This window comes from Petromyzon marinus, unplaced genomic scaffold, assembly GCF_048934315.1.
Source record: "Petromyzon marinus isolate PM22_M1 ecotype Great Lakes invasive population unplaced genomic scaffold, UKy_Petmar_22M1.pri1.0 PM_Scaffold_24, whole genome shotgun sequence".
Classification (NCBI taxonomy): Eukaryota; Metazoa; Chordata; class Hyperoartia; order Petromyzontiformes; family Petromyzontidae; genus Petromyzon; species Petromyzon marinus.
Genome location: NW_027423213.1, coordinates 1,313,068 through 1,326,051, shown reverse-complemented (window position 1 = coordinate 1,326,051; position 12,984 = coordinate 1,313,068). Strand labels below are relative to the sequence as shown.

General features: G+C 42.0%; 1 protein-coding gene across 4 annotated transcripts in view; it reads left to right on the top strand.

Moving 5' to 3' along the window:
* Positions 1-7,158, top strand: part of LOC142922982 (NACHT, LRR and PYD domains-containing protein 3-like) — a 32,998-nt gene extending 25,840 nt beyond the window's left edge. For 3 of the 4 annotated variants that reach the window (XR_012940451.1, XR_012940452.1, XM_076063917.1), the window contains 4 exons: positions 3,091-3,174; positions 3,742-3,828; positions 5,655-5,738; positions 6,524-7,158. Coding sequence is in view for 2 of the 4 variants with exons in the window: in XM_076063917.1 (XP_075920032.1) it covers positions 3,091-3,174; positions 3,742-3,828; positions 5,655-5,738; positions 6,524-6,605 (337 nt within the window). In the remaining 2 variants the exon portion in view is untranslated. The remainder of the gene's footprint in view (positions 1-3,090; positions 3,175-3,741; positions 3,829-5,654; positions 5,739-6,523) is intronic. The other variant, XM_076063918.1, reaches the window with a different exon arrangement.
* Positions 7,159-12,984: the final 5,826 nt, after the last annotated feature.

The window sequence follows — 12,984 nt, the reverse complement described above, 5'->3', positions numbered from 1 at the left end:
CTTCTGGCGCTTGCTGAGCTGTTGTCTTGTTGAACTGTCGAGTGTGCTATTGTCGCTCACTCTCAAAACTTGAAAATTGTATTTGCACACCTCTTACACAACTCTGATAGCTTAGTATGATACAGCTTATCGCAATCCTCGATTCTGCAAGCGACTCAAAACATCAGGATGAATGTATAATAACTTTTAGCGATACTCTGTCTGCCCATGCCGAACTCAGCACCTAACGTCCCCTCGCCCCTCTTCTCTGCGGGACACAGCACCCATTGCTAATGTCTCGAGGCCATGCCTCGGAGCTGGCTTGATGTCTTCTTCCGAACGCTGTCTCGCTGTCCTTTGCGGAGCTTAAATGTGAAATTCCCTCTCCTCTCTCCGCGTCTCTTGCGAGAGAGAGAAAAAACAGATGCCCTCCCCGTCCGCTGTCTCACCGCGGTCGCGCGCGTGATTGCCCCCCTCCCCTCTTGGTGACCCCGGGCGGCTGTGTTACATCAAACAGGTTTGTTTGTGAATTGTCCTTTGGCAATCTGGAGATTTTGCAGATAGTCGCTAACCTCTCTTTGCCCCGGAGGTTATTATTTATTTATTTAAACGACCTTTTTACGATCTCCCGTTGCTGTTTGCTGGTCCTTGTCGTAGCGGTGTTCATTTATTTATTTATTTCAGTTACTATTTTAAAAATATCGGCAAATATTATTGATTTTAATTGTGGAAAAAGGGCCATATACAACACCACCCACCCCCTCGTGTGCCGTTCCGGCCTTCATAGGTGCTCGCTAACAGCACTTGCCCCTACAGTCTGTTAAGGCTACACGGGGGATCTTTGTCTTTTTTGTAAGATGAGGTCTTGCAAAACAACACCCTTATGAACACAAACACGTTTCAGATTATAAAGGTACAGTGCAGTAGAAATGAATGGATGATTGTGAGTAAACTCCTTTTTGTGAATGCCACCTATGATATATAAAATGTCTAACACAGAAGCATTGAACAATGAGCAGCTTTGCTCATGAACGTGTGTGCTCTGGTCACGTGCACCGCCATTGTGAGTGTCCCTCACTCACCGCGTGTTTGACTCCGCGGTTCCCGTGGGCTCAGTGAGTCAGCGCTGTCCCTTCCCCTGTCCACCCGGGTTTAGGCTGAGTGAGAACGAGATCAGAGACAGGGGACTCCAACTTTTAGCCGACGGGATGTTGGAGAGAGAAGGGAGTTTGGAGACGTTAGTGTTGAGTAATTTCGTGATGCACACACACTAATATAGGTACACCTAAACAAATATATACACATATACGGACACAAAACACAAATATACTCACTATACCATAATAATGTATTTAAACGTCGATTATAACTTAATTTATATGCACTCATCAATTAAGTTATTAGCCACACTTATTACAGCACTGTTAACCACTTAAATAACAATACAATTACATATTGACTTAAAGCTTTCGTGACTGCAGGAATTCATACTCTTTAGGTTTTTCGGTAAAGTCATGTAGATAGAAAATAATATTTGATTATTTTTCTATCTACGTGACTTTACCGAAAGACCCAAAGAATAACAATGCAATTACCATTGTCACATTACCTACTATAACCAATGATATTGTTTCAACTATATTGTGTTAATACAGTAGATCATCGATTATCCAGCAGCATCGGAGGGGAGGGGTACTGGATTTTCAAAAAACACCAGATGATCACATTATTTAAAATAGCTTGTTTTTGCACATTCTTGAATAAGATTATGTTTTTAGGTGTTCTGCATATATATTGACTGTTTCAAATAGTTTACGATATAAAAATCGCTTAACTAAATATACAAAGACAAAATAAATATCTTGCTGTAAATAGTGACTATTTACTGTACCGCACTCAGCACTCCAATATCGAAGACTCTGCATGGGGTGATGTGCGTACAACGCTCTTGTTCAACAACTTGTGTTAGACATCGACTTGTGTTTGACAACTTGTGTTTGACAACTTGTGTTTGACAACAACAACAACATGTGTTTGACAACAACATGTTTTTGACAACAACAACTTGTGGTTGACAACAACAACTTGTGTTTGACAATCGCCGGACTGATGCAGCCTTCAGACCGGTGCTCTGGCGAACGCCGAACTGCACGCAATTTTCGCCGGATCAAGCTGTATATTTACTCTTTCTATTACTGTAGTTGTTAGTCATGAAAATGTATATAAGTGCAGTATTTTCATTGTTTAAGTTGTATGTAGTGTATAATGTACTGTATATATTTTTTGATGCGGAAATGGGAGGATGTTCTGAGGAAATTAGGAATGAGAGGCTACTGGAAGAGTTGTTGTGGAAATGCCGATATGCAGGCCAGGTGCTAAGTTACCTTGTGCCAGACAGTTGTCACTGGGGGTTTCCTTTAATTACATTGTGATGAGATGTTACATGAAACGCTTTCAGATGTGACCGCTTACAGAATGATGCAATATCGAAGATAAATCATGATTATTTGATCTATATATACATACACAGAGATTCTACAGATAACTTTTAGCAGACTTTTGGGTCATGTACTGTTCGGGAACACCTAATGAAGACCAGAACGGCACATGAGGGGTTGGGAGGCCAGCACCACACTCAGCCAACTGATGTTTACTTACTACACCAGGTAGTAATTTAAGGCTGAGTCGACCTAGGTGAGGTCCATGGCCGTTTTAGATATTCATCAATGAAGTTCGCCGTGAGCGGCAATCGAACCAGGTTTGTGGCTCACTGTGCTAACCACTGCACCACTAATTCCCACGTGCATGCACACAAATATGCATGCACTAAGATACACATGTACCAAACACGTATAGAGATGGACTTACACAAATGCACACATAGTAGACATTCACACACACATCACATTCAACCCAAAAATCTAAACAGCAGTTGCTATTTGCAAGCTCCTATTAAAGTTGACACGAGGTTCATTTGTGCACAGTAGCCACAAACACGACCCTCAACCACTGTCCCATCAACCACCACCACCCCTCACCATCCCCCACTCTGTGCCCAGACCCTCCACCCATCCCCTCTGCCCCGACTAACCACCTCTTCTCTTCCTGCAGTCTGTATCTTTGTTCACTGACGGACAAGTCGGGTTCCTCTCTCAGTGTCATCCTCAAGGCCAACACAGGTTTGAAGATTCTCAGGTAAGCTCTGCTGTTCGTTTCTCACGTGTGCTCTGTGCACTAACTGCTAATTATTGGTGCAACGCGTTGTCAAGTAAACATTTGAATGTGAACACATTTAATCTTGCTGTCCTGCTTAATCGAGTCCACTTTAAAAATGTTTTACTGTAATCTTAACACATTTGTTTAGTTTAACACATAGGTTAAAGCAATATTCACAACATTGTTAGCAGATACATTAATTGAAAACATCTCCCTGTGTTCTCGATGAAAATGTACTTCACTTGTGTGTGATCCTCTCTTGTAACTTTGTGTTTATATAAACACAAACACTTCATATTATAAAGGTACAGTGCAGTATAATTGAATGGATGATCGTGAGTAAACTGATATTTGTGAATGCCACCTATTATATATAAAATGTCTAACAGAAGCATTAAACAATGAGCAGCTTTGCTCATGACGGTGTGTGCTGTGATCACGTGCACCGCCATTGTGAGTGTCCCTCACTCACCGCGTGTTTCACTCCGCGGTTCCCGTGGGCTCAGTGAGTCAGCGCTGTCTCTTCTCCCGTCCACCCGGGTTTAGGCTGCGTCGCAACGAGATCGGAGACAGCGGCCTCCGACTTTTAGCAGACGGGATGTTGGAGAGAGAAGGGAGGTTGGAGACGTTAGTGTGAGTAATGTCCTGATGCACACACACTTATATAAGTACGCCTAAACAAATATATACACATATACAGACACAAAACACAAAGATATTCAGTAGCATAATAATGTTGTATTTTAACGTCGATTTTAACATAATTTTTATGCACTTATCAATTAAGTTATTTGCCACACTTATTACAGCACTGTTAACCACTATTAAATAACAATACAATTACAATTGTCACATAACCAACTCTAACCAATGATATTGTTTTAAATTATATTATGTTAATATATTAGATCATCGATTATCCGGCAGCCAGATTTTCAAACACAACCAGATAATCGCATAATTATTTAAAATATCTTATTTTTGCATATTCTTAAATACGATTACATTTTGATTTAAAGCTTTCGTGACTGCAGTAATTCATATTTTTAGCTCTTTCAGTAAAGTCACGTTGAAGGGAAACAATAAAATAATAAAATATATATAATGTATTTTTTATTGTTTTATATATTTTATTATTTATTGTTTCCCTTCAACGTGACTTTACCGAAAGAGCTAAAAATACGATTATATTTTTAGGTGTTCTGTATATATATTTAGTGTTATTAAATAGTTTGCGATCTAAAAATCGCTAAAAGTAAATATACAAAGACAAAATGAATATTCTGCTGTAAAAAGTGACTATTTACTCTTATTGGTTCTTTCGGTAAAGTCACGTAGGATGTAAATAATAAAATAATAACAATAAAACATTATAAAATTATCACGACGTTTCGGCCACAACATTTACTAACCGCACTCACCACTCCAATATCAAAGACTCTGCATGGGGTGATTTGTGTACTATGCTCTTGTTAAACAACTTGTGCTTGACAACAACAACTTGTGTTTGTCAATAGTTGGACTGATGCAGCCTTCAGACCGGTGCTCTGGTGAATGCCGAATTCCACTCAATTTTCGCCAGATCGCACTTTATATTTTCTGTTTCTATGACTAGTTATTAGTCATGAAACATGTATATACGTGGAGTATTTTCATTGTTTAAGTTGTTGTATGTAGTGTGTAATGAACTGTATATATTATTTGACACTGAAATAAAGCATAGCTGCTTGTTTTGTCACGCACTTTGTGCCGATCGCCGGACTGGTTCAGCCTTTGGAGCGGTTTTACCGGTTTCATCGGATGTTGGAACCCAGATAGGCACGCTCTGGATATAATCAATGATCATCTGTATTTAATGTCATAGATTACAATTAAGAATTTTATATAATGAACGGCTGCAATCTTGACATTAATTGCCCACCCATACGTTTACATTAATAACACCACAACCTGACTCTTATTAAAGCCATAAATCACCAATGGCTCTTATTCGCCAACCCGATACATTTGAACATTATTTGATCCTTACCCAATATACAGTTTAAACTAGCCTTTGCCTCGTGATGGGTTACGTGGACATCTGTGAAAAAGAGCTTTTTAGCTTTTCAGATTCTCTAATATAAATAAATATTCAGATTTATATTCTGGCTCCTCTGCCTGTATCTAGTGGCCTTGCATGGACAAACGCGATTTTTAATACAAAATATTGCAGACCTCGCCAAATGCGGTGGGTTACGTTCCTGTAAAATGCCGTGTTGGACAAAGCCACATTAAACAATTAATAGACAAATAGGATTGCGTTCCTGGGTCCGAAATGATTACTCCCTCTGTTTAGCTGATTCTACGAGATTTCCACCCTTATTGTACTAAAAGGTGTTGAGTTGCTCTCCATTTCTTGTGAGTGTGTACACTTTTATTTTCCAGTTTCACCCCACTCAGTGCCTCTTCTCTCCCTGTAGTCTGATAGAGTGCTCACTGACGGACAAATCGATCCCAGCTCTCCATGACATCATGATCACCAACAAAGCATTGAGGAAGCTCGGGTAAGTTATGCAGCTTGTGTCTCATACGCGCTCTGATTGTTGCTACAAACAAAACAACTGAGATTCGTCAGTAACACTGTGGCCTTAGCAGGAGAAAATATGGAAAAGGCAACGTTTTGGAAATTGACCTTCACACCATGTTTGTGTGCTAAGAGAGCCATTGCCAGAAGTGGAGTGAGTAGTGGAGTGTATTCCAGTGCATTTAATATTCTCTTTGGTTCTTTCGGTAAAGTCACGTAGAAAATCAAATCAAATAATAATAATAGAATAGACGTTCCGATTGCAACACAAGCAACCATCATCAGGTAAGAATGAAAAAAATGGCAAACTTAGAAACACAATGCAACACAACACAGAACCGAACAGCACAACAGCCAACACCCCACCTGGTTGACCCCGCTCCTCCAAATAATGACAATATTCATTATCAGACCAATGAACATGACCAAACGACTGGAAATGCGCCTGATCTTAAATCTGCAAGATAAGCAGGCTTTAGCCTGGAGTGCTGAGATGGGTGACCACCGCACATAACCACAGGAGTTATAGGCAGCAGAGCTAAGTTGCAGACAACAGACTGCAGTGTGCAGCACAATCCACCGTTGTACTTCACTACGATCCTAGATCTGCAGTCCTGCCATCACATGCCTGCACTGACCCGCGTGGTGAAGTATGGTGAAACAGCTCTCATGGCATGGGGAGACCTTCATCCAGCATGGTTGTTGTGGGGGCTGCGTGGGTCTTTGTGTGAACCCGCGTCAGCGTGAACCTCTCTCTTGCTGCAGGGTGGATGGCACTCGCTTCAGTGAGGAAGGGAAGCAGGAGTTGAGGAGCAGATGGACTCACCGAGGAGGCCTGGATATTTAGATATAAGCTGAGAGGCCGTGCTGGCCCTGCAGCAGATGGAGCTGGTCCACGCACGACTTGAACAGCAGCCCGGCTCATTTTACCTCCACCGCTCCGATCGTCGACCCTGACTCTGAGACGACAATGAGCTGGGAGCTTTCTCTGTGAGCTCCACATGGAGCCAAGGGTGAACGCGACTCCAAGATGCTGATGAGTGTGGTGATTCCAATAATGTGTAATAATGTGTAAGTGTATTTATGAATATGTGGTATAGGGAAGCGATGTTGGTGGCATGTGGAAGGGGTGTCGGTGGCTTTTAAATGGTCTGGCAGCTCACCATTGTTTCACTGAGTAGGAATGTTTGTCATGAATGTGCGTACATAGGGGTGTGTATCACACTCATGCAGATATCCTCGTCTATTTATGTATGACTTCAATATTCACCCTCTATCTTTTTTATATTCATGCATTTTAACTTTCAGTTGCGCTATGATCGGTCTAAAAATAATCTTCCAAGCCGACTTCAGATATAAGAAATGTACTAACGATTGTTATAAAGTTGTTTTACTCTGAATTCTCTTTCATTGCTCTAATTGATTAGTTTTCGATTTTGGTGCCTCGGATCACACTTGCAATTGAAACTATCCAGGTTAAAAACCTGGCTAAACAAATACACTTGATATTTCTTATCTTTGATTATACACATCTGTATACCAAATAACAGCACTTCAGCCTCGAAATGCTTAACAACGTATCAATAATTCAATTTTAATGTATACATTTATTGGCAGACTGTCATTGTCTGGATGTGGTCTGGGAATGTTTATTGCTGTTGTTTTACTGCCTTTCCCAAGCTTGGGAACTGATGCAATTTGAACTTGCATACTTTTAGGTATTTGTTTAAGTAACGCCATGGTGGTGTGATGTCATCTTCCTCGCCTGGTATGCAAGAGTTCAGGGGTTGGATTTCGACCCTGACACCTGCTGTATAGTTGGAGTCTGCATGTTCTCTCCGTGGTCACTTGTTTTTTTTTTCCTCTGGGTTCTCCAGTTTTTCTCTCCATATTTAGAAACATCCGTTTACATGTATTTGCTGCTATAAATTTTCACGTGATAATCCACTTCCTCGAGCTATTATTAGTGGCTTGCTTCTGAAAAATTAGATAATAGCTCTGGGCCTTTCCTGGTAAGATAAAAAAAAAGAGTTTAGTTTCATTTGTATATTTTAAGTGATTTGTTCACCTTTACTTTACTGTGCACTCTTATCGTGTTGTATTGTATTGGTTGTTGTAACTTTTGTCCTATCTCTACTGCACTCATTGCATTACTCCAGTATAAATGTTCAGATTCTGCTATTAAGTGTAGATTTATATTTATATACTCAGCCTTAACTGAGTATCCATCGCAGTGTGTAAACATCAGCACTGGGGAGACAAAGGTGGCCGAGCGTGGCACTGGCCACACCACACCGTCGTGTGCCATGTCAGCCTGAATAGGTGCTAACTAACTGGACTTTCCCATACAGCTTGTGGAGGCTACATGGGGAATCTGTGTATGTTTCCTCGTGTGTGTGTGTGTGTACTGTATATGGGGGATCTGTGTTGTACTTGTGTGTGGGGGTAGCCGTGGTTTAGATGGTGATGATGAAACACGGGAACAGAGAAGAGACTCCCAGCGACTCCACTCCTCCGCTCCCAGTGTCAGCGCGTTGAGCTTTTGATGCAGGAGGTTTAGGAAATGTCCATTTGTCTGACTCCACTTGCTTCTCTTGCTTGTCAAGCATTCTAACTTCTCGCATGGACTACGTGCTGGAGAATACAAACTCGGTGTAACTCACAAGAGGACTCTCCTGGTTACTCATGCGGCGTTGCCATTTAAATATTTCAATGTTATTGAATAGTTTTGATATTGTGCGCAATGCTATCATCGACCGTACTAATGGTGTCACGAGACTAATAACATAATGTTTGGATATCTCACGGTGCAGTGCAAGCATTTGTGTTCGATAGCGGCCCACAAAAGTGGATATCACAGAGCTACCAGTCAAATGCATTCCACTAACACTCGGTTTCAGACAGACCCATAAACTGAGATATCCGCAGACTCACATTTAGATATAAAGACTCATATAGACACAAAAAGACAAACAGAGAAATGTACTCACACTGAGCTAGAGACTTACAGGGATGCATAGACTCACACAAGGCACACAGTCTCGCTTCGACAAACACACTCACAAAGAGACTCATATCAACTCAAAGCTACAGACTCACGAAAACGTCCAGAGAATCATACAGAGAGCCCCCCCCCCCCCCAACTAGCACCGCCCACTCTACCACTAGGGATGCCCATTCCATCATGAGACCCGCACACTCCCCAACGAGGCCCGCCTACTCCCTCACTTAGCCCAACCCACTTCATCACTAACCCAGCCCACTACCATTAAGATCTGCCAATTTCACAGCTTGCCACGCCCACTATACCACTAATCCCTCCCACTATTATCCCACTCCTAGTTAATTTTCTGATCTTTAACCGTCTGGACCACTGTTATTCTCGTCGTCTTGGTCTCCCTGAATCAACCCTCACTCTCCTCCACAAATACAAAATTCTTCCACACAAGTTATTTTCAATCTACCATTTATTTTTTACATTTTACCTCTCCTACTTCAACTTCACTGGCTTCCCGTTCACTACCGCTGCCTTTTAAAATGCCTGATGCTCATCTTCAAATCTTTCTAGGGCCTTGCCCTACCTCATCTTGCCCCTCATCTCCTTCCATGTGCCCTCTCGTCCTCTCCGTTCCCAATCTTCCCTGTCCCTCCATCTCCCTACGCCCAATCCTTCTCTCTGGACACCTCCACTGGAATAACTTTCCCCAGCACATTAAGCAGTCCCCCTCCTTAACCTCATTCTGTTCCTCTCTTAAAGCCTCACCGCTTCTCCATTTCCCATTCTCTACCCCTCCCTCCCCTATCATTTTGTCTTCTGTTTTCAGATGGCTGATGTAGATGCAGAGTAACAACTACAATTTCACATTCAGGTGGTCAAGCCAGATAACCACGTCAAGAGTAGCGCAGTGTGTCATTGTCATGTGGATCGGACATTGCTTCATTGTATGTTGATTGGTCTGTTCTGGATGACCACAGTTGAACACTGGAGAGTTTTTAATTTTCCATTTGTGCATCAGCTATCTGCATCTGCCATTGTTTGTGCAGTGGATGCGGTTTAGGGTGGACCATGAGCTTCTTGGAAGATCAAACCCAGGGATCTGCCTTGGGCCTTTCACAAGGTGTTCGTTAACATCTCGCCACCAGATGAAGTGAACACCACTACGGTGTGCTCGGGATGGGTGTTCAGTCGTGATCATTTTAATCCATTCTATCTCACACCTGCCCACCGTGTCGTGGCAGTTTTTCTGTTTTTCCTGCATTGCATTTTTTATTTTAGAAAATATTTAATCTGGAAAATCCATTGCGATAGAATATCTTACGTGCAACGGTGCAAAGGAATATCAGGTGGAGCAGTTGCAGTGCTTAGATGCACCACACGACAAACCCATGGCCTGAAAGCAGTTGAGTGAAGAAGAATCAGTCCTGCCCCCCCTCGCTTCACCAACCCATACAGGGCGTAATGGTGAAATATAGAAAAAAAGCATTTACTCGTTGGTTCTATTCGGTAAAGTCACGTAGGTAAAAAAGAAAATAACAAAAATCACGACGTTTCGGCCACAACACAAGTGGCCTTTCAGGTGAAGGGACCGTGCTGTCATGAGGACAGCGTTGGAGTGAAGACAGCCAAGCCCAGGTCGCGTCCTTTAAGCTATGTGGGAGGAAGCAAAACGCTTGACAAAGGAATTCGCATAAAAATGAGCATGATGTACGTAGGAGGTGCATGGGCCATGATGGACCAGGAGCGGGTGGGGACCATGACGGACCAGCAGCGACCGAATTCGCGAGCACAAATCAGATTTGAAACACGGCAGAACGAATTCTGCCATAGCTGACCACTGTTACAACGCTGTGGGTGATCACGATATAGTTTTCTCCGATACCAAGGTTCTCTGCAAACCCACGGGTTTTTATCAGAGATTTGTCCACGAGGCAATTCAGATTTACAAACAGACACAATTTCAACCGAGAGGATGATTTCAAATTAAGCAATCATTGGAAAGATGTTCTAAATCAAACCACACATTAAACAAATTTTCAATGGTACAGTAATTTTTTCTTCAAGTAGTGGTATTCCAAACTTTCACAGCTGCATATTTCACTCCACACACTCACTCCACTCACTCACTCACTCCGCTCACTCACTCCACTCACTCCACTCACTCACTCCACTCACTCCACTCACTCACTCCACTCACTCCACTCACTCACTCCACTCACTCCACTCACTCACTCCACTCACTCACTCCACTCACTCCACTCACTAACTCCACTCACTCACTCTACTCCCCCCCCCCCCCCCCCCGCTGCTGGTCTGTCATGGTCCCCACCCGCTCCTGGTCCATCATGGCCCATGCACCTCCTACGTACATCATGCTAATTTTTATGCTAATTCCTTTGTCAAGCGTTTTGCTTCCTCCCACATAGCTTAAAGGACACGACCTGGGCTTGGCTGTTTTCACTCCAACGCTGTCCTCATGACAGCACGGTCCCTTCACCTGATGAAGGCCACTTGTGTTGTGGCCGAAACGTCGCGATTTTTGTTATTTTCTTTTTTACCTACGTGACTTTACCGAATAGAACCAAAGAGTATGGATCCTTGCAGTCACGAAAGCTTCAAATCTAGAATTGATAACCTCTACGGGGAGGGCTTTCACCTATCTGTTAGCGCTTTCAACAGACAACGGGACAATAAGTCAAAGCTCATCGAGACGCTGACCTTCCTCAAAAGATGCCGCGACAACAAGGTAATACCCATCGCTTTCACACTAACATCTGCTGCTGTATCCTCACCGAATTCTAAACAGATTCTGTTTAAGGCCAGCCTATCTTTTATCTCAGAGAGGATAAGACTACTCCGTTTTGACTCGATACTTTAGACAAGACTCTCCTACAAGCTCATTTAACGCTAACACAAAAATGTCACCTGCTGATTGGAACCACGTAGACAACATGACTGCTTCTTCTGCCGATTCACTTTCAGTCAAATACAAAGCTAACTTGATTTCTAAATTCAACCACCTATCGAAGAAGAACCCAGTCCCACATATAACAAAACTAGACGTTAACAAAATCGTCATTAATCAGAGTAGCACCCCGATTTCGGACAATCTGAAAACAGTACTGGCTAGAGGGCTAAATTTTACTGTCACCCCGAAACATTCCTGTAGATATCATCTTTCAGGTCGATGCGGCCCTTAAAGGCATAGGACACATCCAAGCAGACGTTGCGAGAGCTGAAATATCCACTATTCCTAAGAATGCTAAGAAATGTTGATTTAAAGCTTTTGTAACTGCAGTAATTCATATTCTTAGCTCTTTCGGTAAAGTCACATTGAAGGGAAACAATAAAATAATAAAATATATATAAAACAAGAAAAAAATTCTCACGACGTTTCGACCATAACACAAACCATCGTCATCAGGTGTGTCGGTTTGCATGCATTTATTTATTTTTAAATGGTGTATTTTAAACGGTGTTCTTTGTAAGCCATCTGGCTACCATGAGAGATTCGTTCATGAGGCTATCCACATATACAAGCACAGAGACAATTTCAACCGAGAAAATGGATTCTGGCTTAGCAATCATTGGAAAGATTTGATAAACCATTTCAGGTCTTAATTGATTGTTCACGCTTACAGTGGCTTTCAGACAGCATACATTAATTTTTCGTCTCCCCCCTCCTCTTTTCAGAACATAGATGGACTAGTCCTTCTAAATAAACTGCCAAATCGCTGCACGTGGCGCTGACGTTTTTTATAAATATATAAATGCACCGTTTAAAAATAAATAAATTTATGCAAACCGACACACCCTGATGACGACCGTTTGTGTTATGGTCGAAACGTGAGAATTTTTTTATTGTTTTATATATATTTTATTACTTTATTGTTTCCCTTCAACGTGACTTTACCGAAAGAGCTAAGAATAATGCTAAGAAACCCATTAGCAACACAAGCAAAAATGAACGCTCTGAACTCGCGAATTTAAAAACCAGAAGTGATATAGTCATCCTCTCAGCCGACAAAGGCAACGCTACTGTAATTATGGATAAAGATTCGTACAACAACAAAATCCAGAACCTACTCAACGATGGAAGTTACTCAAACATTAAAAATGACCCTACTAATAGCCTAACTATAAAAACCAACAAGATCATCACAAGTTCGACCTCCCTAATCGAACCAACTAAACGTCCCTCCTTAAAACCTTCTGCTGCAAGACCCCC